The sequence below is a fragment of the Salmo trutta genome, chromosome 18 (assembly GCF_901001165.1).
Source record: "Salmo trutta chromosome 18, fSalTru1.1, whole genome shotgun sequence".
NCBI classification, from domain to species: domain Eukaryota; kingdom Metazoa; phylum Chordata; class Actinopteri; order Salmoniformes; family Salmonidae; genus Salmo; species Salmo trutta.
In genome coordinates this window covers 41,738,591-41,765,791 of record NC_042974.1, presented here as the reverse complement: position 1 = coordinate 41,765,791, position 27,201 = coordinate 41,738,591, and the positions used below count along the sequence as shown (strand labels likewise).

Genomic DNA, 27,201 nt, shown 5'->3' with positions numbered 1-27,201 from the left:
CCTCACGCTGCACTTTGAAGTGAACAGTGCTCCTGATTTGCATTTAGTCTATGGGAAAAGAACGGGCTTTACAGCATTAGGAGCAGCTTTTTATGATTGGATGAATTTATGTTGCCTGGGGCTGTGTTGTGTTGTGCTGTAGGATTCTGACTGAGAGCTGGTGCGTTTAAAAGGGTTTGACTTGTTACTTTGACTTTTTATCTGCCTCATCGTTGGATATAGCTGTTTGAGACACACTGCACTGTATACATTGATATTCCCCATAGGTTATTCCCTATGATTACTGTTCACCATATCTAATCGTTAGGCATTTGTCAGGATAAGGGACAAACATCACTGGCACTATGATTCACAATTACAGCACATTATAAGAATCCGAAGCCACACTGTCTATACGTCCTGTGATTACATACTTCCTTCCCCCTTTTGTGATCGTACCAACATTAACATTACCAGAGAGCAATTTAGACGGAAAAGCATAATTATGTCCCCATCTAAAATGACTCATGAAAAATTAGTTAATCAAGTCTGGGCCGGCAGAATTGTTTTTGGGTGGGCGCAGCAGGTGTGATAAGACTGTGGTGGTTCATTGTAATGCGTCCTCCTCAGAGAGAGACAGCAGGAAGATGAGTTTAGTGGCGAGGCTCCCTCTCAGTGTTTCAGCTGGCCTCAGAGTCATTATGACAATGAATGGGCCCAGTCCATCTGCTGCTGCTCACTGTTGGTTAGATAGATGAGCTAGCCAGCCAGCCTCCTGCCTAGAGCCAAGGGATTCACTCTTCCTTTCTCTCTCTCCCCCCTCCATCTCTCTTCCCTCCCTCCCTCCCTCCCTCCCTCCCTCCCTCCCTCCCTCCCTCCCCCCTCCTCTCTCCCTTCCAGGGACATGACGGAGGTGGTGCACATTAAAGACAGGAAGGAGGTGATCCATGAGATGAAGTTCTCTCCGGATGGGAGCTACCTGGCCGTGGGCTCCAATGACGGCCTGGTGGATGTATACGCTGTGGCGCAGCGCTACAAGAAAGTGGGCGAGTGCAACAAGTCCTCCAGCTTCATCACCCACCTGGACTGGTCCATCGACAGCAAGTTCCTCCAGAGCAACGACGGTGCGGGAGAACGCCTCTTCTACAGGATGCCAAGTGAGTGAATCACCGCCACCAGCCGCCACCACGTTTTGGCAACGTTGTGACAATGTTGTGTTTCGGCAGCTTGGCTTTGCTTTTGACAGATTCTGCTGTCACTTTGAGAGTGACTCACTTTGCAGAAAAGCAACGCTTCATAATGACTTAAAATTGTCCCCGTGTCTCTCTGAACTAGGCCATGATAACCATGGTATAACTCCTATTATCTCAGCTTACTGGGAACACTATCCGTGATTGAATCTGATGTAGCTGTTTCTTGTTTCCTTGTTGGGAGAAGGCATGTAAACAGATCACACAGCAATCAGCTTGACAGTAAACAGTAATTAGGCCCATGAATCGAAGGTGGATCACAGCTAGCTTAGCGCCACGCCAAACAAGCCCTTGTTACACACACACCAGCAGCAGCAATCATCACATCACAATCCGGCTTTAACATCGATGTGGTTATGCAGTGGTTTCTTCTTATTTGTCTCTTCTGCCTGTCACGCAGGCAAGGCTCTTCCCAGGCAAGGCTGCTTTCTAGGTGGCACTGTCTAAAACTCTAGACAGCTGCACAAGCCTTCCAGTCACTACATAACCACTGTCTACACACACACACACACACACACACACACACACACACACACACACACGCACACGCACAAACACACACACCTCTCTCTCTCAAACTACACTATGTTTTTGGAGAGCTGTGTGAAAAGCCCTGTCAGAGTGAGTGACTCAGCGTTGCTCCAGGGTGTTTAGTGTCAGCAGACAGACTGTCTAGACTGACAGTCAGGAGGACAACAGGTGATGCTGCAGAGAAGACAGAGGGGAAAAATAGTTTGGTTGCTACATTTTCCAATTATTTATTAGGGAACATATTTGACATCAATGGGTACTTTCTTACATTTACCTCAAACATATTACCTCAATATGTTTGTTTATTTGTGTTTCCTGCTTCACTTATCTGTCTTTTTAACATTGCATTATTTTGCAATTATAAAAGCCAAGGGAATATTCTCTTAGAAAGTCAATTAATTACGATAATAGAATGACGTCAATCGAGTGTTGAAGCATGGTAGATTTTCTAATTTCACTTGTCCCATAGGGATTCTAGATAGCTCCCTCTTCCCTGGGGGGTTAGACTAACAAACCAGGCGCATGCACACGCACTGACACACACACACACACACACACACACACACACACACACACACATACACAAATATTCATGCTGAGGACCCTAATTAAAAAAGGAGCTCCACAAGTGATGCAAGCTTCGGACAGAAAAGGGCTCCCGGCTCTAGGCTTTGTTTACGTTGCTATTTGGTTTATTTCTTGCACCAATTAAACCCCTCATTAACACAGGAACAGGGTGTTTGTGTGTTAACACCTTCAGTCTCATGTTTATGTAATCTTTACCTACTTGTTGAGTAAACTTATTGCCTTTTAGTTCTAGCTAAGAACCTTAGCAGCTAGGTTAGTAGAGTTGTAACATAGTCAACATTATTTAAAGGTGCTATTATTTACGCACAACAAGCTGGTTTTACAAGATACATGCATTCTGCCCATGTTTGTCTTCCATCCTGTTTTTCTCCCCTGAAGTTGGGAAGTACCTGACCACCAAGGAGGAGGTAAAAGGGATCCACTGGAGCTCGTGGACGAGTGTGATTGGTCCAGAGGTGAGTGGGATCTGGCCCAAGTACACCAACATCAGTGACGTCAACTCTGTGGACGCCAACTACAGCAGTGCTGTGCTGGTTACTGGAGACGACTTTGGTCTGGTCAAACTGTTCCGCTTCCCCTGCCTAAAGAAAGGTCAGTAAATGTCTTTGTTCTGAATATGCAACATGCCATTTTTACTTTGGAGTCATTACAATAAAAAATACATGTGTACCCATGCAAATATAGAATGATGAGATAGGGAATTATGTTGAACACACTCCCCTTCCCTCATTTCATTTTGACTAGTTTTTCTTTCCCTGATGTTGTGAACAGGGGCAAAATTCAAGAAGTACATTGGCCACTCTGCCCACGTGACCAACGTACACTGGTCTCACGACCTGCAGTGGGTGTTGACCACCGGCGGGGCTGACCACTCTGTGTTCCAGTGGAAGTTCCTGCCTGAGGGCGTCATGAACGGAGGACTGGAGACCAATATACCACAAGGTACAGTATTTAGCCTGAGGAACCTGGGGGTTTGATTTAAGAATGTATTGTATGGTTCTAATGAGAGACCCCATATTGTCATGTTGAGCTGGTGCTTGTTCTTGGGTAGATTTGTGTATGAAATATTATTTCATATGATTAATCTACCTTAGAGTGACTACAGTACACAATGACCATGCTCTTGTCAGAAACCAATGTAATGACTATGTGAGTGATTGTTGCAGCAGTGAAATCAGTTTGCCTGCTGCCACTGTCTCCTGGTATCGGTTCCCTCTAGATGGCCATGCAGACTCCAACAGTGAGGAGTCTGACTCTGATGTGTCTGATGTCCCGGAGCTGGACTCTGATATCGAGCAGGAGACACAGATCAACTACGACCGACAGGTGGGTGTGTGGAGCCTACAGACAGTGGAGGGTCCTATATGGCTCAGACAGAAAGTGGGTATTAATAATAAAATAATAAAAAAGTTATAATTTCTTATTGGAAATTTGTTTTGATAAACTAGTTTAGTTGTGAGAAAAAGAGAACTGTGGGTTTTTAGTGAATTTATGTAAATTACGAGGCTTTGAATTTGAATTTCCTGCGGCACAGGGAAATTATCTGCGACAACAGGGTAAACAAATTAAGATACTATATCTATATATGAGAATGACAGTTGAATGAGATGAGAGGAGAATATGCCCCATTTAAACTGGTGTCCAAAAAAAAACATGAGAGACAAGAGAACACACTACTCAAGGCTTAAACAATACCCTGTTTAAATACCCTACAGTAGATGAGGCAGAGAGAGAATAAACTGTTAGAACAACCCACATTAGTCAGTGTTATCTGAATTGGAATGGCCCGTTGTTAGTCAGAATGCCTCCAGCCATATACGAGGATCCTGAGGCATCCTGAAAGTCAATGAAGGTGCCGAGTGGAGATATTCTGATATTGATTGATGTTAGCAGAGAGAGGCTGCGAGGCGGACGGAAGGGGAGATAATATATTCAAATAGCAGAGTGCTCCTATCAGCGGCTTTGTATGGGATCAACGCTGACTGAGACTCTATTTGTCGGAAAACGCCTGGGTTGCCATGGCATCCATCACATGCCTTATCTCCACTGGCAGCTGGATCTGCATTTGTTGCCGTGACGATGCGGGTTGGTGCCACACAGAGCGCTGCCATGTGTGCTCTGGAGATATATTGCCGGCTGTGCCAACACTGCTTCATGACAGATCAATGAGTTGCCTGTTTAAAGTTTCATGTGTGGGGTAAAACTATTATTGTCCCTGCTTCTCTTAAGACTTAATTTTTGTCCTCATGCAACACTTTTGTTATCGGTAGTATTTCATATCATGGTTCAGTAAAGCATATGATGTGTCGTAGGAGCATGAAGTCAACATGATCACCATTCATGTTATTTAGTCAACCTTAGCTGCTTGTGATTGTGGGGAAAGTGGATGATAGCAGGTTGACATGATGTACAATATGAGGGACTGTTGTTGTTACAGGTGTAGAAGGACGACTGTGTGTGGTTGTTTCAGGTGTATAAGGAGGACCTTCCCCAGCTGAGGCAGCAGAGCAGAGAGAAGAAGCAGCAGGTTGGCTCCCTAAAGCGCCAGAGAGGCCCAGATGAAGGTCTTCGTCTAAAGTTTGTCCACGGGTAATGGGTTCTTATGACAGGTCTTATGGGTCTCATTTTGACTGTGTTACTGAGTGTTCATCAGAAAAATACTCACACGTGTGTTTTAGGTGTCATCTTTTCAATGTCAAATTGGTTGAGATGACACTCCACCATTTGAAATGACGTGATAAGGACAGATGTCTTGTCTTGAATTGAGAGGAAATTGTGTGTTTCCATCGCGATGAAACAATCTCTCTCTCTCTGAAATTGGCCTGTCTGTGTCAGCTGTTGGAATATGCAAATCCCTTTTGCATATTCTGTAGCAAAAAAATGTCAAGATGTGTGAAGCAGTTAACATTACTGATTCAGCACGAGCAGCCATTAAATACTTCCCTGTAGCAGCTCTAATACTCCCTCAGTGTCCTTTCCTTTTTGTAAAACTTAAAGACCTCACAGTGGGGGAGGCAGGAGTCTTTCAGTGTTTGAGCGATGAATTAAATGCAGCACATTTGATTAGAATTCCCCACGCGGGGTTTATTAGACACTCTTATATAGGCCATGTAGGGGAGAGACAGCATATGAACTGTGATTTTATTTGGAGTACCTTTTAGATAAGGATCATACCTTCACAGTTTCAGAAAAATAGCCGTCTTATCTTAATATGTCATTTTCCCTACTCAGCTTTACAGAAACACCCAGGCACTCAGTCAAGGAATGAATTGACATTTTTGTTTCAGTATACAGTCCATTCCGGAAAGTATTCAGACCCCTTGACTTTTTCCACATTTTGTAACGTTACAGCCTTATTCTAAAATGGAATACGTCTACACACAATACCCCATAATGACAAGCAAAAACAGGTTTTTGCAAATGTATAAAAAAAACCTGAAACATCACATTTACAAAAGTATTCAGACCCTCTACTCAGTACTTTGTTGAAGCACCTCTGGCAGCGATTACAGCCTCAAGTCTTCTTAGGTATGACGCTACAAGCTTGGCACACCTTTATTTGGGGAGTTTGTCCCATTCTTCTCTGCAGATCCTCTCAAGCTATGTCAGGTTGGTAGGGAGTGTCGCTGCTTAGCTATTTTCAGGTTTCTCCAGAGCTGTTAGATCGGGTTCAAGTCCGGGCTCTGGCTGGGCCACTCAAGGACATTCAGAGACTTGTCCCGAAGCCATTCCTACATTGTCTTGGCTGTGAGCTTCAAATCCAATCAAATTTTATTGGTCACATACACATGGTTAGCAGATGTTAATGCGAGTGTAGCGAAATGCTTGTGCTTCTAGTTCCGACAGTGCAGCAATGTCTAACAATTAATCGAACAATTCCACAACTACCTAATACACACAAATCTAAGTAATTACATTTACATTTAAGTCATTTAGCAGACGCTCTTATCCAGAGCAACTTACAATTTGGTGCATTCACCTTATGATATCCAGTGGAACAACCACTTTACAATAGTGCATCTAAATCTTTTAAGGGGGGGGGGGTTAGAAGGATTACTTTATCCTATCCTAGGTATTCCTTAAAGAGGTGGGGTTTCAGGTGTCTCCGGAAGGTGGTGATTGACTCCGCTGTCCTGGCGTCGTGAGGGAGCCTGTTCCACCATTGGGGTGCCAGAGCAGCGAACAGTAATGGGATGGAATAAGAATATGTACATATAAATATAAAATACAGTATATACATCTGGGATGAGTAGTGCAAGATATGTAAACATCATTATTAAAGTGGCATAAATAAAGTCCATTTGTTAGAGTGGCCAATGATTTCAAGTCTGTATGTAGGCAGCAGCCTCTCTGTGTTAGTGATGGCTGTTTAACAGTTTGACGGCCTTGAGATAGAAGCTATTTTTCAGTCTCTCGGTCGCAGCTTTGATGCACTGACTTCGCCTTCTGGATGGTAGTGGGGTGAACAGGCAGTGGCTCGGGTGGATGCTGTCCTTGATGATCTTTTTGGCGAGTGAGAGGTTGTTTTCCTCACAACACACTCCGAGTGCCCTCACCTCCTGCCTATAGGCTGTCTTGTCGTTGATAGTGATCAAGCCTACTACTGTTGTGTTGTCTGCAAACTTGATGATCGAGTTGTAGGCGTGCATGGCCACGCAGTCATGGGTGAACAGGGAGTACAGGAGGGGGCTGAGCACGCACCCTTGTGGGGCCCCAGTGTTGAGGATCAGCGAAGTGTAGATGTTGCATCCTACCTTCACCACCTGGGGGCGGCCCGTCAGGAAGTACAGGACCCAATCGCACAAGGCGGGCTTGAGACCCAGGGCCTCAAGCTTAATGATGAGCTTGGAGGGTACTATGGTGTTGAATGCTGAGCTGTAGTCAATGAACAGCATTCTTACATAGGTATTCCTCTTGTCCAGATGGGATATGGCAGTGTGATTGCGATTGCATCGTCTGTGGACCTATTGGGGCGGTATGCAAATTGCAGTGGGGCTAGGGTGACAGGTACGGTTGAGGTGATATGATCCTTGACTAGTCTCTCAAAGTACTTAATTATGACAGAATTGAGTGCTACGGGGCGATAGTCATTAAGTTCAGTTACCTTTGCCTTCTTGGGCACAGGAACAATGGTGGCCATCTTGAAGCATGTGGGGACAGCAGACTGGGATAGGGAGAGATTGAATATGTCCGTAAACACACCAGCCAGCTGGTCTGCGCATGATTTGAGGACGAGGCTAGGGATACTTAGGGTCGTTGTCCTATTGGAAGGTGAACTTTTGCCCCAGTCTGAGGTACTGAGCGCTCTGGAGCACGTTTTCATCAAATATCTCTCTGTACTTTGCTCCGTTCATCTTTTCCTCTATCCTGACTAGTTTTCCAGTCTCTGCTGCTGAAAAATATTCCCACAGTGTGATGCTGCCAACAGCATGCTTCACCGTAGGGATGGTGTCATGTTTCCTCCAGACGTGACGCTTGGCATTCAGGCCAAAGAGTTCAATTTTGGTTTCATCAGACCAGAGAATCTTGTTTCTCATGGTCTGAGAGTCCTTTAGGTGCCTTTTGGCAAACACCAAGCGGGCTGTCATGTGACTTTTACTGAGGAGTGGCTTCCGTTTGGCCACTCTACCGTAAAGGCCTGATTGCTGGAGTGCTGCAGAGATGGTTGTCCTTCTGGAAGGTTCTCCCATCTCCACAGAGGAACTCTGGAGCTCTGTCAGAGTGACCATCGGGTTCTTGGTCACCTCCCTGACCAAGGCCCTTCTCCCCCGATTGCTCAGTTTGGTCAGGCTGCCAGCTCTTGTCTTGGTTGTTACAAACTTCTTCCATTTAAGAATGATGGAGGCCACTGTGTTCTCGGGTACCTTCAATGCTGCAGAAATGTTTTGGTACCCTTCCCCAGATCTGTGCCTCGACACAATCCTGTCTCAGAGATCTACGTGCAATTCCTTCGACCTCATAGCTTAGTTTTTGCACTGTCAACTGTGAGACCTTATATAGACAGGTGTGTGACTTTCCAAATCATGTCCTACCAATTGAATTTACCACAGGTTGACTCCAATCAAGTTTCAGAAACATCTCAAGGATGATCAATGGAAACAGGATGTACCTGAGCTCAGTTTCCAGTCTCATAGCATAGAGTCTGAATATTTATGTAAATAAGGTATTTCAGTTTGTAATTTTTTATTTAAAAAAAATCTGTTTTCAGTTTGTCATTATGGGGTTTTGTGTGTAGATTGATGAGGAAAAACATTTCTTTAATACATTTTAGAATAAGGCTGTAACATAACAAAATGTGGTAAAGGGGAAGGGTTCTAAATACTTTCCGAATGCACTGTAAGTGGCTTTCACTTCCCTTAATATAGTAGAATTATGTTTATTGGTGTGATGTGTGTGTGTGTGTGTGTGTGTGTGTGTGTGTGTGTGTGTGTGTGTGTGTGTGTGTGTGTGTGTGTGTGTGTGTGTGTGTGTGTGTGCGTGCGTGTGTGTAGGTACCGCGGCTACGACTGCAGAAACAACCTGTTCTACACCCAGGCAGGGGAGGTGGTGTACCATGTGGCGGCGGTGGGTGTGGTCTACAACAGAGAGCAACACAGTCAGAGGTTTTACCTGGGCCACGATGATGACATCATCAGCCTGACCGTACACCCTCTCAAAGACTATGCAGCCACTGGACAGGTACACATGTACAATCACCCTCTCCCTCCCTCCCTCCCTCCCTCCCTCCCTCCCTCCCTCCCTCCCTCCCTCCCTCCCTCCTCTCTCTTTTTCTCTCTGTCTCTCTCTCTCTCTCTCTCTCTCTCTCTCTCTCTCTCTCACACACTGATCTTAATCACCTCTTTGTGAATGAATCCAGGTTGGCAGGGACCCAGCCATCCATGTGTGGGACATCCAAACCCTGAAGTGCTTCTCCCTGCTCAAGGGCTTTCACCAGAAAGGAGTTTGTGCCCTTGATTTCTCTGGTATGGCTATGTATTTTCCTGGGCATGTAACTTATGTCATTATCAGAATTTAATATCAATACCAGCCTATTGAATGATCAAAGCCCATAATGCTTCCTAATATTTTGTATATGTGTTGTCCATGGGTGTTCTGTCCCTATGTCTGTTAAGATGTCAAACTAAGAGTAGCTTGTTGTTTCTGTGCAGCGGATGGGAAGAGCCTGGTCTCAGTGGGCATTGATGAACACCACTCTATCATTGTGTGGGATTGGAGGAAGGGGGAGAAGCTGGCCACGGCAAGGTACTAAAAGCTTTTTCACACCGGCTGATAGCTACTATTTGTGTGATCAGTGGGGGTGTGCATTTAGACATTTCGAGTTATTACAATAACAGGGTTCTATAGAATAGTTCAGCTAAGCTGGGTTAAAATTGTAATTTTTTCTTTCAAATACTTTAGCTGTGCTTGATTGAGCTTACCTGGCACAATGGAACTTATGGTATAGTCCTAAAAGTCTGACAATCCAGGCAGGCTCAATCAAGTGCTCAAAGTATTTGAAAGAAATCAAATTCTACTTTGACTCAGGTTTGTTGTCTTGATGATAACACATTTGTAGAATCAGTTAGGAGTTTTTTCCTGACCACATTACATGACCAGGAAAAACTTAGGGCTCTATGTATTTGAGCTGACAGAATGTGAAGTGGATATTCTGTCTCTGTTATTCCCAGGGGACACAAAGACAAGCTGTTTGTGGTGAAGTGTAATCCTATCCTCATGGACAAGCTGGTCACAGTGGGAATCAAACACATCAAGTTCTGGCAGCATACAGGTGTGCCCTCCTGTTCTCCCTGACTGTCTCTCTTATACCATCAGCAGTGTTGGGGAAGCTACTCTGAAAATACTGTTTACCAAGCTACCAATTACTTCACACTAGAAAAAATTCAGCTACACTAAATCAAATCAAATTTATTTATATAGCCCTTCTTACATTAGCTGATATCTCAAAGTGCTGTACAGAAACCCAGCCTAAAACCCCAAACAGCAAGCAATGCAGGTGTAGAAGCACTAAAGCTAACCTTAAGAAAAATATAGTTCTATGGGTGTTTTCACACAATTATTTTATCTTTAGGAAAGTGTTCCACCCTGTAATTCTTCTTATGAACAACTATTTAGCTTGTCCGGCATTGTACGTTTATTGAAATCAATTAATGTATGCCTGAGTTTCTAATGGTGTGCTGTCTCTAAAGGTGGGGGCCTTATGTTCAAGCGAGGCATCTTTGGGAGCCTGGGGAAGCTGGAGACGATGATGTCCGTGTGTTATGGTCGGACAGACGAGCTGGTGTTCTCTGGAGCCGCCACAGGGGACATATATGTCTGGAAGGAACCCATGCTGCTGAAGACCATCAAGGCCCACGACGGACCTGTGTTCGCCATGTACTCCCTGGACAAGGTTCTCATCATCTTTATTGCATGGTCATTTTGACCAATGACAATTGGGAACGGCTCTATTTTGTACTCAGTGGCTTCCCAACACCCACTTAGTGTAAATATTTCAGCCAGTGTCTATTCCACAAGTTACCACCGGCTAAATCTATGACGTTAAAATTACATTTACATTTACATTTAAGTCATTTAGCAGACGCTCTTATCCAGAGCGACTTACAAATTGGTGCATTCACCTTATGATATCCAGTGGAACAACCACTTTACAATAGTGCATCTACATCTTTTAGGGGGGGGGGGGGGGTTAGAAGGATTACTTTATCCTATCCCAGGTATTCCTTAAAGAGGTGGGGTTTCAGGTGTAATGCCTATTTACTGTTCCATCTGATGGTGCAATCCACTGTCTCATCAGCCCAGCCAGGCAATTTATAAACTTGATCTCCACTATAAAAAGCATCTAGACATTATCTCACATTTCAATAATAGTGATAATGCCCTCGAAGCCGGTGTTTTGAGGATACATTGGCACGGTTTGCCGGCCCATGACTTTGTCTCTGGCCTAACATGCCAATATATCCTCAAAACACCGGCTTCAAGGGCATTATCACTTAAATACAACAGGTTACCAACATATTCAAATAATGATTAACATATTTTCATTAAAAACATTATTTTGATGAATTTATATATACTATTTCATCCTTCCACAAGGTACAGTCCCAACACAAATCTAGGGTTGCTAGCAGAGCCGGCTGGTCGTTCGTTCAATCGGTTCGGTTGACAGAGACGTGACCCAGTCGTTCAGTCTTTTTGTTCGATATCTATGGACGCCAGCCAGTCGTTCGTTCTAAATGTTCCATAGCCATACTGGCTGGTAATGTTCTTATCCCTTGCTTGCTAGCGAGCCAACTACGGCCAACTTACAGTCAAGTCAGCATTTGCGTTTGTTTAAGCTGTTTTCTAGTGGCATTTATTTGGATACATCCATGACATTGAGCTAATGATGTGCGATTTTGCCTGGTGTAGAAAATATTGATACAATATTGTAAATGTCATAGAGACAGACAGTTCAGCATAGCTATCTAGCTAGCAAAACGATTCTCATTTCTTGCTAGCTAACCAAATGACACCTGCATCTCTAGCTGTAGCCACCGAAAAACAATGAGGGTAAAAAGTTGATCACTCACCTACTCCTCCAATGACATGACATCCTCCCAGCAGCTAGCTAGCTAACGGTAGGCTCTGTGTTTTTAGCTTGCTAAATAAATAGCTACATAAATAGATGCACTAACCTATTAGCCATGTTATGAGCATGACTGACTTGTGATCATTTAAAAAATATATATATATATATTTGACCATTGTTTAACCAGGTAGGCAAGTTGAGAACAAGTTCCCATTTACAACTGCGACCTGGCCAAGATAAAGCAAAGCAGTTTGACACATACAACAACACAGAGTTACACATGGAGTAAAACAAACATACAGTCAATAATACAGTTCAAAAACAAGTCTATATACAATGTGAGCAAATGAGGTGAGATAAGGGAGGTAAAGGCAATAAAAAGGCCACGGTGGCGAAGTAAATACAATATAGCAATTAAAAACACTGGAATTGTAGATTTGCAGTAGGTGAATGTGCAAAGTAGAAATACTGGGGTGCAAGGGAGCAAAATAAATAAATACAGTAGAGGATGAGGTAATTGTTTGGGCTATTTATCGATGGGCTATGTACAGGTGCAGTGATCTGTGAGCTGCTTTGACAGCTGGTGCTTAAAGCTGGTGAGGGAGATAAGTGTTTCCAGTTTCAGAGATTTTTGTAGTTCGTTCCAGTCATTGGCAGCAGAGAACTTGAAGGAGAGGCGGCCAAAGAAGGAATTGGCCCTGGGGGTGACCAGTGAAATACACCTGCTGGAGCGCGTGCTACGGGTGGGTGCTGCTATGGTGACCAGCGAGCTGAGATAAGGCGGGACTTTACCTAGCAGGGTCTTGTAGATGACCTGGAACCAGTGGTTTGGCGACGAGTATGAAGCGAGGGCCAGCCAATGAGAGCGTACAGGTCGCAGTGGTGGGTAGCATATGGGGCTTTGGTGACGAAACGGATGGCACTGTGATAGACTGCATTCAATTTGTTGAGTAGGGTGTTGGAGGCTATTTTGTAAATGAAATCGCCGAAGTCGAGGCTAGGTAGGATGGTCAGTTTTACGAGGGTATGTTTGGCAGCATGAGTGAAGGATGCTTTGTTGCGATATAGGAAGCCAATTCTAGATTTAACTTTGGATTGGAGATGTTTGATGTGAGTCTGGAAGGAGAGTTTACAGTCTAACCAGACACCTAGGTATTTGTAGTTGTCCACATATTCTAACTAGAAAATAAAGGAAAGCCGCACACTCTAAGAGCTCAGATGCAAAAATTGAATAACCAACGTTTCGACAGCGAAGCTGTCTTCATCAGGGTATCATCACAAACACTGAGAGATGAGTCATTTATATAGTGTCAAGAGACACACAGGTGTTTGTAATCATGGCCAAGTGTGGCCTAATATCATTGGTTAACTCAAATATTTAAAAAAAGACAAACAAATGGATAGCATACGATCATAGCATTTGTAGTCTAAAATGTATCTAACAAACAATTACAATGGCATCAAACACCTGGAAACCATCTGTTTGACCAAGAGAGACTGGCATGCATAGTATTTACCTCAGCCCTCTGATTACAATGAAGAGCAAGATGTACCGCTCTGTTTGGGCCAGCTGCAGCTTAACCCGTTTCTTTGGAGTGTGGTGTCAAAAAAGCATAGCATCTCTTTATGACGTACAGACCTCTCCCTGTCTTTACAACCATTGAATCTATACGTTTTGACCATGACAGTTTACCATCTAAGGTAACGCCAAGTAATATAGTCTCCTCAACTTGTTCAACAGCCACACCATTCATTACCAGATTCAGCTGAGTTCTAGAACTTAGGGAATTATTTGTACCAAATACAATGCTCTTAGTTTTAGAGATGTTCAGGACCAGTTTATTACTGGCCACCCATTCCAAAACAGACCTCAACTCTTTGTTAAGGGTTTCAGTGACTTCATTAATCGTGGTTGCTGATGCGTATATGGTTGAATCATCAGCATACATGAACACACATGCTTTGTTTATTGCCAGTGGCAGGTCATTGGTAAAAATAGAAAAGAGTAGAAGGCCTAGAGAGCTGCCCTGCGGAACACCACACTTTACATGTTTGACATTAGAGAAGCTTCCATTAATGAAACCCCTTTGAGTTCTATTAGATAGATAGCTCTGAATCCACGATATGGCAGAGGTTGAAAAGCCATAACACATGCATTTCTTCAACAACAGGTAATGGTCAATAATATCAAAGGCTGTTTGATCACAAAGACAACAGAAGCTGCCTTCACTATGCCAGCACCATTTCAACTTCAACATTTCAACATCATCAAATCACCTCTGCTTAGTCTAATACAGGGACAACTTAAAGATACAAAAAACAATTTAGTCCAACCAACGTAAGCTAAATATCACGTGGCTGTCCATGGTTCTGATTTCTGTGTGTATGTGTGTGTGTGCGCGTTCGTGCATGTAGAAAAACATGTTGACTCACCCTACTTGTAGAGAAACGCCAAAGCCATCCTCCTCTCTTTCTTGTTGACGAAAAAGTCTATCACTCTGTCATACAGTACACGCTTTTATTTTTTGTTGTCCAAGGCTACCTGGCTAAAATGCTTGCTCGCTAGCCTAACTTCCATTCATGGGCAGCGTTAGCTAGTTAACATTAGCTTTCTACATCTAGCTACATATTGAACTTCCATCCTCTCAGGCCAGGGGCACAACAATGTATGAATTCATGGTTGGATCAGAATCGCTGTTATAATCATTGGCCAGTATGGAGAATTAAGTAAAATCATTAGTCCAAATCTCTATCTCCATCTAATTTAGGAAAGGGACGATTTTAGCTAGCAAGGCAGCGGAGGACAACAACACAAAGAGATGCAACAATTCAAGTTTTTCTGTCAATGATGTATGCTCTCAATGGGATTTGATAGGAGTGACGCCAAAATCCAAACTGGTTCCCTTGGCACTTTTTTTGTTGGCTGCTTTTCCAGCCAACAAGTGCTCAGCATATGTGGGAACTTCTTCAAGACTGTTGGAAAAGCATTCCTTGTGAAGCTGGTTGAGTGAATGCCAAGAGTGTGCAAAGCTGTCATCAAGGCAAAGGGTGGCTAATTTGAAGAATATACAATATAAAATATATTTTGATTTGTTAAACACTATTTTGGTTACTACTTGATTCCATATGTGTTATTTCATAGTTTTGATGTCTTCACTATTATTCTACAATGTAGAAAATTGTAAAAACAATAATAAAGAAAAGCCCTTAAATGAGTAGGTGTGTCCAAACCTTTGACTGGTACTGTATATGTGATGCTTTTCCTGAAACCTTTCATCAGAGAAGTAGCCTTAAGGAGGATGTGGGAGGCCATTCCTGGTAGAGACCTCCGCTGAATTCCTGATGTGTTGTTGTTGTTGCTGCTGCTTCAAATCCTTGGCAGGCCCTGCCTGCTAATAGAATAGTAATTGTAATTCCCAGCTGCTTCTGTGTGTTGGGAAAGATGTCAGAGAAAGACAGTATTTTTCATTTGTCTTCCCTCCATCCATACTTTTCTCATGCACTTCATCACCCAACACTACATTCTCAGTTTCAAGACAAACTGACCCCCTAGCATACTGCAGCAGTTCAGACAGACCTCTTGAGAAGATGTCAGGCAGAAGATTAGTGTAGGTCAGAGCCCCTGTCTCATCCAGCCCTCATCACTGAAAGTTTTCCTCAGTGTGGTTGTCAGAGTTGGAGTACACTGGGTGACGTCCCTCTGCTGTTGTTCCCTCCAGGGCTTTGTGACAGGTGGGAAGGACGGAGTGGTGGAGTTGTGGGACGACATGTTTGAGAGGTGCCTAAAGACCTACGCCATCAAGAGAGCAGCCCTCTCCCCGGGATCTAAAGGTAGGATAACACTCTCTGCCCTACAGTAACTGAAAGAGTCTATGACAGATACAGAAACACTGTCTGAGAAGTGCTGTAGTTCTCTCTTGAAGCTCACACTGACCATGTAAAGCATATACCTGTATCAGGAAGCATAATGTTTTGAAATTTGACCATAAACATTCAATAGATACTGTAACCATCATTGACCACTTTTGCCTCCTACATTTAGTGTTGCTATCTCTTGGCCTCATGTGGAATTGCAGTTATATTTCACATGGATCTGCTGCTATCGATCTGAGAGGATTTAGCACTGTAAGTCTTTACAGTGCTATTTGTGTGCGTCTCCCAGGGCTACTCCTGGAGGACAACCCCTCCATCCGTGCCATAACTCTGGGACATGGACACATCTTGGTGGGAACCAAGAATGGAGAAATACTTGAAATCGACAAGAGTGGACCCATGACCTTGCTGGTCCAGGTGTGTGTGTGTTTGTTTGTGTGTGTATCTGTGGGCCTGTGCCTGTGTGTGTGCATACAGCTGAAACAACTAGGGTGGTGTGTTTTACTTATTCTACTTGGTTTTCCCAATTTGGGTTAGAGACATTTTTACAGCAGCATCCTGCAGTAAAACAGCAGCCCTCAAGTGTTGTCTGTTCTCCACCTACTCAGGCTTCTGGATTTGTTGGCTTCTTCCCTATTTCCTGTGTTCTCCACTCAGGGACTGCAGTCAGAAATACATCTTTGCATATCTGAGGCAGGCTTTAACAGTTTGCCGCTTGGCTGGCTCCGAAAAGCTCTGTGTTCCCCCTCTGGATTATCCAGCCCAGTTGAGGAATAGTTCATAGCTTAATATCTCAATACCTTCTTCCTTATTATTGTCAAACCTGTCACGGTTTTTCCTCTCCTGTGTGCACAAGGCTTGCGTATGGCCTCTGTAGTAGTAATGTGCAGTTTGCGAACAATTAGTTTTACTGACTAGAGAGTCATGATTCGTTTTTCTGAGCGACTCATTCGTTTTAGTCGTTCGTTTGACTTGCTTGCCGCAATTAATTCTACAGCAGGGTTAATACACAGTCCTCCGGCTCAGCGGCTCAGGAGACCTGCTCCAACCAACAACCCAAGAATGGTGCTGCAATGGATACCTGCTGTTTCACTGGCTCCTGACCATTTTGTGTGTTTTTTGCACTGATCTTAACTTTTTTTGTGCATAATGTTTCCACTATTGTTTCCTATGACCGAAAAACACTTCTGGACATCAGAGCAGTGATCACTAACTTCGATTTGGATTAGTATTTCTACTTCAACGAGTTGGCGGCGCAGGACATACTGCTCACCCTGGACCAGGCCCTAATCCCAGAGACTCGGAAAAGGAAAAGACGGCGTAAGAGAGGCAAATAAATAATCTGCCTCTACCCTCCTATAAGGGCACAAGGCGAGACCCAGGTGCAGACACAGGAGACAGATGGTTAGAGTCTTTGTTTATTAATATCCAAAAGGAGTACGCAAGACAATGGTCGTGGACAGGCAAAAGGTCAAAACCAGATTCTGAGTCCACAAGAGGTAAAGAGTGGCAGACAGGCTCGATGTCAGGGCAGGCAGAAGGGTCAGGCAGGCGGGTACGGAGTCCAAAAAAACAGGCAAGAGTCAAAACCGGGAAGACTAGAAAAAGAGAATAGAAAACACGAGCACTGGAAAAACACGCTGGTTGACTTGAAAACATACAAGACGAACTGGCAGAGAGAGACAGGAAACACAGGGATAAATACACTGGGGAAAGTAAGCGACACCTGGAGGGGGTGGAGAGACAATCACAAGAAAAGATGAAACAGATCAGGGCGTGACACCTCCGTTCTATTGGCGAACGTACAATCACTAGAGAACAAACTGGACGAGCTCCGTTCAAGACTATCCTATCAACGGGACCAGAAGAAAAGTAATATCCTATGTTTTGTGGCTGAACAAGAACATGGATAACATACATCTAGCTGGTTTTTCTATGCATCGTCAAGACTTTATGGCAGCATTGGGTAAGGTTAGGGGGGAGGGGTCTGTCTGTTTACGACAGCTGTTGCACAATCTCTAATATTAAGGACGTCTCGAGGTTCTGCTCGCCTGAGTTAGAATACCTCATGGTAAGTTGTAGACTATACTATTTACCAAGAGAGTTTTCATCTCTATTTTTTGTAGCTGTCTATTTACCACCACAAACCAATGCTGGCACTTTTATTATTACGTGTTTTACTTTTCAATTTTTTCTCTATTTTCTGTCTCTCTGCATTGTTGTGAAGGGCCTGTAAGTAAGCATTTCACTGTTAGTCTACACCTGTTGTTTACGAAGCATGTGACCAATAAGATTTTATTTTATTTGAACTGTCTGTCATATGCGCGCAGGAAAATAGATTGCTGCAGGCAGCCTAGAGGAGAAAAAGACAAGTTTAGAACTGTTAATTGATCACATGGTCCAATAATGAATGCAATCAATTGATTATTAAATGTTATGATGGACACAGCTTCGTAGATCCAAAACATACACACAGCCTCTGCTCAACAAACTCCAACTCAAGAACAAATAATTTGGGGTGCTCCCTGGGGGCTGTTTGGGTGCTGCAGTTCGAACGATATTCTGCTTAACACCCTCACGGCAGTCAAGCAATGCATTCCACCAAGAGTCGTTCACAATCTAGTCCACAACTAGACCTCGTTTCAAATGTATCAAGAAATGATCTTGTTTGTATGCCTTGCAATCAACAAATGTACATTGTTTAAAGCACACTTTTACAAGTCTCAGTCACAAATGACAGCTTGTAGAATCATGACTCTTTCGAGTTTTCAGTTCATCGTTCGCAGGTAGGGGGTCCTGCGTGCTCTGGGCATTACAGACTCAAATGAACAAAATGAGTCGAAAGATTTGTTATTTTGACTGAACAAGACGAAAACATCTGATTCAGTAAAAAGAGGCGAACTTCCCATCCCTGCATTGTAGATGACAGTTACTGTAGTTTGTATAATGACTGTGTGTGTGTGTGTGTGTGTGTGTGTGTGTGTGTGTGTGTGTGTGTGTGTGTGTGTGTGTGTGTGTGTGTGTGTGTGTGTGTGTGTGTGTGTGTGTGTGTGTGTGCGTGCGTGCGTGCGTGCGTGCGTGCGTGCGTGCGTGCGTGCGTGCGTGCGTGCGTGCGTGCGTGCGTGCGTGTGCTTGCTTGCTTTCTCTGTGGTAGTTCCCTCCTATGGGTGCAGCCCAACTCTTAAAGCTCAGAGTCAGAACCTTCCAGACTCCCTAGCGGTCAGGTACCTGTGCTCTGTTGCCATGGTGAACAGAGCTGATAGGGATGGGTTATGAAGGATCAGTATGGATGTGTTGTTGGGTAAAATGACTGCAGCTATCTGAGATGTGATCGATTGGGCTTTTGTTTTGTCTCAAAAGTACCGTCTCTCGCTCAAACCCCACTTCAATATGAGCACGATGTATTGTTCTGAGAAAAATGGCGAGTGATTTTGTGGGTGACAGGTGTGTCAAATGGATTAGGTGTAGGTCAGGGCATGTCAACTGCGTGACTGACAGCTGTGTGTGTCCGTCTGTTGCTATGGTTACAGGGTCACATGGAAGGCGAGGTGTGGGGTCTCGCTGCTCACCCCCTGCTCCCCATATGTGCCACAGTGAGTGACGATAAAACCCTGCGGATATGGGAGCTCTCCACCAACCACCGCATGGTGGCCGTTCGCAAACTTAAAAAAGGTACTGCTGAATGTTGATATCTTCATCAACTAATGAGTCATTAAGCGAGTCATTAATTCCCATGATCATCAACAGACATAAGGCACTCCAGTGTCACCTTCTGTTTCTGTGTCTGTCAGTCTATGTCTGTATCTCCATTTTGGAAGTGTATAAGTGTGTGTGTGTTGTGTGTGTGTGTGTATCAGGTGGAAGATGCTGTGCCTTCTCCCCTGATGGGAAAGCCTTAGCGGTGGGCCTCAACGATGGTAGTTTCCTGGTGGTGAACTCTGACACCCTGGAGGACCTGGTGTCCTTCCATCACAGGAAGGAGTCCATCTCTGACGTCAGGTTTTCACAAGGTAACCTTTGACAACTGACTTATCATTGAAATGTACATTCATTGTTGTCTGTATTTCATAACACTGCTAATATGCATAGGAATTTTATTAGTAAGGTTCATTTGAGTTAAACTTTTCCTAAAATATGAAGTGAGGTTTCACAGAATAGCATTTTCGCCCACCTGGCTGAGGTATTAATTATTTGTTCTATGGCTTCCTCCTCAGATGCTGGTAAATACCTCGCAGTGGCCTCTCATGATAACTTTGTGGATATCTACAATGTGCTGTCCAGCAAGAGGGTGGGAATCTGTAAAGGAGCTTCCAGCTATATCACTCATATAGACTGGGACTCTCGTGGTGAGTTTATGGTGTAATTGGAAGCAGAGCATGGATTCCCATTAGTACTCTGTAGATACAAGTTCTATTTTGTCTTTTGATTCTGAGATTGTTATTTTTTCTATAGGTAAATTGCTGCAAGTAAATTCAGGTGCCAAAGAGCAATTATTCTTTGAAGCCCCAAGAGGCAAGAGACAAACCATACGAAATGCTGAGGTAAGAGACCCAACTGAGAATGCAATTTTCTTGTAATTTTTCCCAGCTTGACCACAAATATTAATGGACACCCCATAAAAGCATGAGGCAGTGTTTAACTGTGTGTGTGTGTGTGTGTGTGTGTGTGTGTGTGTGTGTGTGTGTGTGTGTGTGTGTGTGTGTGTGTGTGTGTGTGTGTGTGTGTGTGTGTGTGTGTGTGTGTGTTGTGTGTGTGTGTGCGTGCGTATGCTTGTGTGTGTGTGCATTCATGTTTCCGCCTGTCAGATAGAGAAGATGGAGTGGGCTACCTGGACGTGTGTCCTGGGCCCCACTTGTGAGGGGATCTGGCCCACCCACAGTGACATCACAGACGTCAACGCCGCCTCACTCACCAAAGACAAGAAGCTGCTTGCTACCGGAGATGACTTTGGCTTCCTCAAGCTCTTCAGCTATCCAGCCAGGGTGAGACAGGCACTAGTTGTTCAATTCAATTTGACTCTCTTGAACTGAAATGGAATTGACCCCAACGCTGGTACATGACTCTGTTGTTGATTCAAGTCAAATGTTGTCTCTTGTTTTTTCGTGGGCTCTGTCTGCTCCCTCCTCAGGGTCAGTATGCACGCTTCAAGAAGTACATGGGTCACAGTGCCCATGTAACCAATGTTCGATGGGGACAAGATGATGCCATGCTACTGACGCTCGGCGGAGCTGACACAGCGCTGATGATCTGGGCCCTGGAGAGAACCGGTGAGGGTCACAGGGAGAACCCTGTGGACAGTGAGGAGTCAGACGATGACATTGAGGAGGACGGAGGTAAACGCCGGCCTTTAGACTACTGATCCATACAGTACAATCTTCTCTCAAAACTCGAATACATTCTCAACAAACACATACAAAGCTATCTTGATCAAATCCTACTTTTCACAAACTGCTCTAATTGGTAAAGTCTATCCCTGTGGGCGTGTCTGTAGGGTATGACAGTGATGTGGCGAGGGAGAAGAGCATTGACTACACCACTAAGATCTATGCTGTCAGCATCCGGGACATGTGTGGCATCAAACCCCACCAGCAACTGAAGGAGGTGTCGGCAGAGGAAAGGTACACCCCCATGCCAGTTTCTGTGTTTGGACTGGTTGTTCTCACTCAAAGTGATAGAGCTTAAACATTAGAGAGTGTCTTGGCTCCTGACTGTTGTGTTGAGTGTGTAGATTTAAAACAATTGAAAAAGTCTGAAGCAGTGACAATTTAAAAAACGGTCAAGTTTTAGCTGTTGTTTTAGGCCTTAAAAGACCGTATTAACGTCTTGATCCTAATCAGGCTGCCATCAGCAGCCAACACTATGATTATCTCAAATTAGAAACTGGGTGGTTCAAGCCCTGAATGCTGATTGGCTGATAGCTGTGATATATCAGACCATATACCATGGGTATTTTTACTGCTCTAATTGCGTTGGTGACCAGTTTATATATTTTTATTTATTTCACCATTATTTAACTAGGCAAGTCAGTTAAGAACAAATTCTTATTTACAATGACGGCCTACCCCGGCCAAACCCTAACGATGCTGGGCCAATTGTGTGCCGACCTATGGGACTCCAAATCACGGCCGGTTGTGATACAGCCTGGAATCAAACCAGGGTCTGAGATGCAATGCCTTAGACCACTGCGCCACTCGGAAGCCCTAAAATAATACAATAACAATAAGGCACATCGGGGGTTTGTTGTATATAGCCAATATACCACGGCTAAGGGCTGTGTCCAGGCATTCCTCGTTGTGTCGTGCATAAAGAACAGCCCTTAGCCGTGGTATATTGGCCACATACCACACCTCCTCAGGCCTTATTGCTTAAAGGAATGCTTATAGAGCCCTCTGGTGTCAGAAACGGAAACTGCACCTGTCTTTTTTGTCATTTGATACAACTTTAGTTACCTCCAACCTATCAATAAACATCTTGGTGTTGTTTGAGTATAACTGACATCTACTGTATTTATCCTTTTGTAAAGCCTCAGAGGTGGTCATTGTAGGAATGACATGGATATAGAATTTGGTCTTGCATTTTATGATACAGAGTGACTTTTTAGTGCTTAGCTGACATCATTTGCAGAGTAAGGGAAGGCTGCTTGGGGTGTTTTTTCATGTTAGGCTATTTCAAATGGAGTATGAGGCCTGATTTAATCATTTGATAGACATTATAGGCTACTCTTTACCTATCTGTACAACTTAACCCCAAAAAAGTATTTACAAAAAGAGACATAATTCTATGCTCATATAAAGATCTTTATCACCATTTCCATGTAGTGTCTTTCTGCACTGTATGAGTGTATGGGTGTCCTCTCTCTCCAATACCCTCTCTATATTAGTCAGCTCTGTTGCTATGATACGATGGATTGTCCTGGGCATGTATTGTGGGTGTAACCCGTTGATATTGTATGCTGTGTGCATGTTTTATATGTTGTCCATCTATTTGTGGATTGTTGGATGTACGTGTTTGGGTCATAATCTGTGTGGTTTTACAGTATGAGATTGCATGTATTTGTGGCTTGTGTAGGAATCTAGTCAATGTATTGCATAATGTTATGTGCATGTGTGCTCTCTGGCGCTTCTGTGTGATATATGTTGCTATGCTACCGATATGTGGTCTATACATAACAGTATCATTGGTATGATCTCAGTTGCTTTGAGACTGTATAGAGTATATACCCTACTGTGTGCGTGTGTGTGTGTGTGTGTGTGTGTGTGTGTGTGTGTGTGTGTGTGTGTGTGTGTGTGTGTGTGTGTGTGTGTGTGTGTGTGTGTGTGTGGTATGTACAATAAGTAGAAGTATTGTTGTGAAAAATCCAATGCAGTATACACCGTGCGTGATTTACAATAAAATGTTATGATTATTTTATCAATCCCTTTATGATTTGTGTACACTTAATTCAGCAATTTGCATGTTTGCACAGTACTAACCCCATTAAGCAGTACTGTAGCTAGATATTCTCTCTATAGCCACCAATAAACAGTGATTGCAGTTACTACAAACCCTGATATTATAGCTAATAGGGTCAATTGTTGCCCTATGGCCTCCATTGTCTACTACACCATTAGAGTTGAGTGTTCAGTATTGCGCTCCTAGTCCTTGATGAATGTATAACAGACTGTATTCTCTGGGGTTAGTCAGCTCCATGGTAACATGCTGATTTGTCCCCCCAACCTTACTATCTGTGATCCCCACGACTCTGGGGCACACTTCTGTCTGCAGAAACACCTAATATCTCTATTGTGTTTTAACTTGCATTCCTTTGGAGGCAGGGCATTGTCAAGTAAGTATGATCTAATGCATACATTCTGTGCTAACTATGGGATGTGGATGTGGGTGGTATTCCCATACATTAAGTCCCATTTATACCTGGTGCTAACACGCGTCCTTTGTCCTGATCTTGTCCACATTCTGATTGTGCCCACATTGTTAGACTGGTGTAGATGATTACAAGATACATTGTGATCTGATTGTAAAGTGTAAACGGACAAGATCAGGACAAGAGCAGGACGAAGGAAGCATATTAGAACCAGGTTTATAAACAGGGCTTTAGATGTGCAGGACAAGGATAGTAGTAGAGTGGGCAGAAGCTAGAATATCTAGCATTCAATAGAGTATGGTGTTGTTATTTCAACAGAATGGAAGGACAAAATCTGTGTTTATTATTCCTTTTTAACCTATGTACCTGTAATTTTAAAAGTGTTTGTTTATTCATTCATGTCCTATAATGGTACTACAGGAGGCAGGTCTGAAACATTTTCTAGTCATCTATTTATTTGAACTATGGGCATAACCTCCCATAGCCTATGGGTCCTAATATCACTCAGCTTGCTTAAACTCCTCAAATTCTGAGTAACATGAAGTCATGGGAATTGCATGAGTAACACATTTTATTTCAGATTCTCATTTTTGTGTAATATGTATCATAATAATATATTTTGCTTTTGGGTGTAGAGAGCACTAAGAGTACAGTAATGATCTACCAAGTGGTGCTGGAGGAGACCTTTCCATCTGTTTCTGTCTCTCCCCCTCTCTCTTCCTCACTCCCTCTTGTGGGGCCCCAGACATTCTGGACCTTGTTTTCCCATAACCCCTTGGGTGATGAGATAGAGGCACTGACGCATTTCTCTCTCCCTGCGCCCCTCCTCCTCCCTCCTCTCATAGGAGTGCTATTGCACAGTTTGCACAGGGACCCCAGGGTATGACCCCCTCCCCTTATTGCTCTTTAGACTGGGACACTCTCTCATTCCACACCTCTCCTCTGAGCAGTCTCTCTTTCTGGCATGCTGACAGTATGCTAACAGTCAGAGCATGGTTTGCAGCAGGCAAAAATGACAGGCTAATAGCTCTCCAGGTTGCTTGTTGCATGAGCCTTATAGCTATACTGTAGTATAGTGAGTCCCCTCGGGCTCCGACCTGTGTCCTCTAAACCTCTCACTTGGTTCTGTCCACTGCTCTCAAGGGGATCCAGGTAAAGTGAGCTACTTGTGTCTATCACACTGTGTGTAAACTGTGGCTCCAGGTCCAAGTGTGTCTCTGTTTCTCTGTGATGTTCTGTTGTTCTGTATGTTTGTCCTGCATGGTGACAGTCGGCTCATCTCGTTCCCATCTGATCACAACTGCATCTTTGCATCCAGACTGCAGAGTTTCACACCCAGGGGGCGGATCCTTCTTTTCATCTTCTTTTTTCTGTTCAGATAGAGACATGGAATTAGACAACGTCCCAGACTCCCAGTCCATGTCACTGTATGATCATACAATCCTGGCTCAGCATGAAAAATGTTGCAGTCAGTCTGCAGGAGTTAGTTATTACACTTGTACAGATATTCAATCTGTGGTGTAATGTGTAGCAACGCTACACTCTGATATGCTGATTGAACTTATTTCAGAGCACGTAGACACCGTCACCAAAAATACTGTTAAAACATATGTGGAAGAGGGAGTCTGATTTCAGAATGAAACAGGAGAAAGTAAATGATGGAAATATTAACTCCCTGTCATGCAAGGTCATCCAGACAATGCTTATAAAGTGCTGTTCAGACCAACAAAGAAGAACGGTAGTGTCTGTTAGCTGTGTAAACTATGTATGTGATCACAGCTATCACCTTTAGGCTATAGTGCTTTACCAGTGACCTGGAACCTTGTCTTGTGCAACCGTTTGACACGGTTGTAGTTATACAAGGCAACTGTGTGAAGAGACCCCTGGTGGCATGTCTTGTGGGGTACGCATGGGTGTCTGAGCTGTGTGCTAGTCATTTAAATAGACAGCTCGTGGTTTAAACATATCAATACCTCTTGGCAGCAGCTAATGTGGACCCTTAATAAATAAATCAAATAAAAAATGCTCACAGTGGGGGTGCTGTATTACTAATCCTGCTGCATCATCATTGCACTGTTCAACCTCCTGTGGGATTTTAACCTCAAGGTCTACTTTCATATGTGTTTCTCTGTTCATTTGTAGACTCTCTGTCTGTGCGCACGGAAGCATGTTCAGATTTCCGTGAACCTATGTTTAGGAGCAATAACTTCTATTCTTCCTCTAATGGCCCTGTGTTTTTGTGTCAGATATCAATAGTATTGCTAGTTTTTATTTTACCTTTATTTAACTAGGCAAGTCAGTTTTAAGAACAAATTCTTATTTTCAATGACCGCCTAGGAACAGTGGGTGAACTACCTTGCTCAGGAGCAGAATGACAGATTTTTACCTTATCAGCTCAGGGATTCAATCTTGCAACCTTTTGGTTATTAGTCCAACGCTCTAACCACTAGGCTACCTGCCGCCCCAATATAAGTCAGATGTTTAACAAGATCAGACTGTTAAACCCTAAGTGTGACCATGGACCTCAGGTCTCAGCAAGGCCACATCACTGTGGTAACCAACACTATCTAGGAAATCTAATTTTACAACACATCCCATAACTTAATTTTTAAGGAGGGTGGAATTCCACTCACCTTAAAGGCCCAGTGCAGTCAACCAAGTGATTTTCCTGTTTTCTATATACTGTATTTCCACACTATGAGACTGGAATAATATTGTGAAAATGATGTTAATGCCCTTTCAGTGTTTGAAAAACCACCTGAATGTTTAAGCCTGTTGTGTTGGGATGGAGTTTTGGCCTGCCAGGTGACATCACCAGTTGGTAAATCAGTTAATAGACCAATAAGAAAGTGTTCCAAACCTCTCTGCCAGTAACAGCTAGTTTTCAGTTTTCAATCACAGTAAGGGGGAGACAGAGAGAGGGAAATACAGGGAAGCCTCACCGAGAGGCAGATGTACATGTGCTGCAGGCGGCAGTGCAGAGCTCCTAGACTGACTGAGTGGAATTTCATTCTGTGGCTCATTGCCATACATGTTAAGTGTAACCTCAGCCAACTGGTGTGATGTGTCATTATTGGTGTGATCCTTATGTGAAAGTTGACGCTTGTTGATGTTGTGAATGTGATGTGTCACCTTGGTGATATGTGTGTGTGTGTGCAGCGGCTGGCCAAAGTTCATAAATGTGGAAAATGTAATGGGACAATTTCATTTGATGTATGCAATTTATTCCATTATGTAGCACTGAATCTGTCTATAGACATTGTGTAGTATCTATAGTGTCATGGGGCACACTGAATGTTTGTGTATTTATAAACAGTAAGGCCTATTATGAGTGATGAACAAGCAATGATATACTGTAGCAATGCTTAACAATGTTTCTATTCAGAGTGATATGACTGATTGCAGCTGTTTTGTTCTCTCTGAGTTGCTCAAGCTGCAGTTTACTCCATAGGTCTATTCTTTCTCACGTGCCCTCTTTTATATTTCTTCCTCTCTTTGTTTCTATCTACCTCATGTCAGACCAGACAGCCTCTTTAGAACTTGGCCTACTC

At 43.6% G+C, this 27,201-nt stretch overlaps 1 protein-coding gene across 6 annotated transcripts in view; it reads left to right on the top strand.

Moving 5' to 3' along the window:
* The window catches only part of LOC115153310 (echinoderm microtubule-associated protein-like 6), a 90,825-nt gene that overhangs the window by 46,718 nt on the left and 16,906 nt on the right, over positions 1-27,201 (top strand). For 3 of the 6 annotated variants that reach the window (XM_029698622.1, XM_029698620.1, XM_029698626.1), the window contains exons 9-29: positions 880-1,136; positions 2,727-2,939; positions 3,120-3,290; positions 3,568-3,674; positions 4,819-4,937; positions 8,840-9,026; positions 9,205-9,310; positions 9,497-9,590; positions 10,016-10,116; positions 10,535-10,737; positions 15,636-15,747; positions 16,079-16,206; positions 19,320-19,461; positions 19,647-19,799; positions 20,004-20,135; positions 20,242-20,330; positions 20,595-20,771; positions 20,918-21,122; positions 21,281-21,407; positions 23,600-23,614; positions 24,794-24,802. In XM_029698622.1, the coding sequence (XP_029554482.1) occupies positions 880-1,136; positions 2,727-2,939; positions 3,120-3,290; positions 3,568-3,674; positions 4,819-4,937; positions 8,840-9,026; positions 9,205-9,310; positions 9,497-9,590; positions 10,016-10,116; positions 10,535-10,737; positions 15,636-15,747; positions 16,079-16,206; positions 19,320-19,461; positions 19,647-19,799; positions 20,004-20,135; positions 20,242-20,330; positions 20,595-20,771; positions 20,918-21,122; positions 21,281-21,407; positions 23,600-23,614; positions 24,794-24,802 (2,847 nt within the window). The remainder of the gene's footprint in view (positions 1-879; positions 1,137-2,726; positions 2,940-3,119; positions 3,291-3,567; positions 3,675-4,818; positions 4,938-8,839; positions 9,027-9,204; positions 9,311-9,496; positions 9,591-10,015; positions 10,117-10,534; positions 10,738-15,635; positions 15,748-16,078; positions 16,207-19,319; positions 19,462-19,646; positions 19,800-20,003; positions 20,136-20,241; positions 20,331-20,594; positions 20,772-20,917; positions 21,123-21,280; positions 21,408-23,599; positions 23,615-24,793; positions 24,803-27,201) is intronic. The other 3 variants (XM_029698625.1, XM_029698624.1, XM_029698621.1) reach the window with 2 other exon arrangements.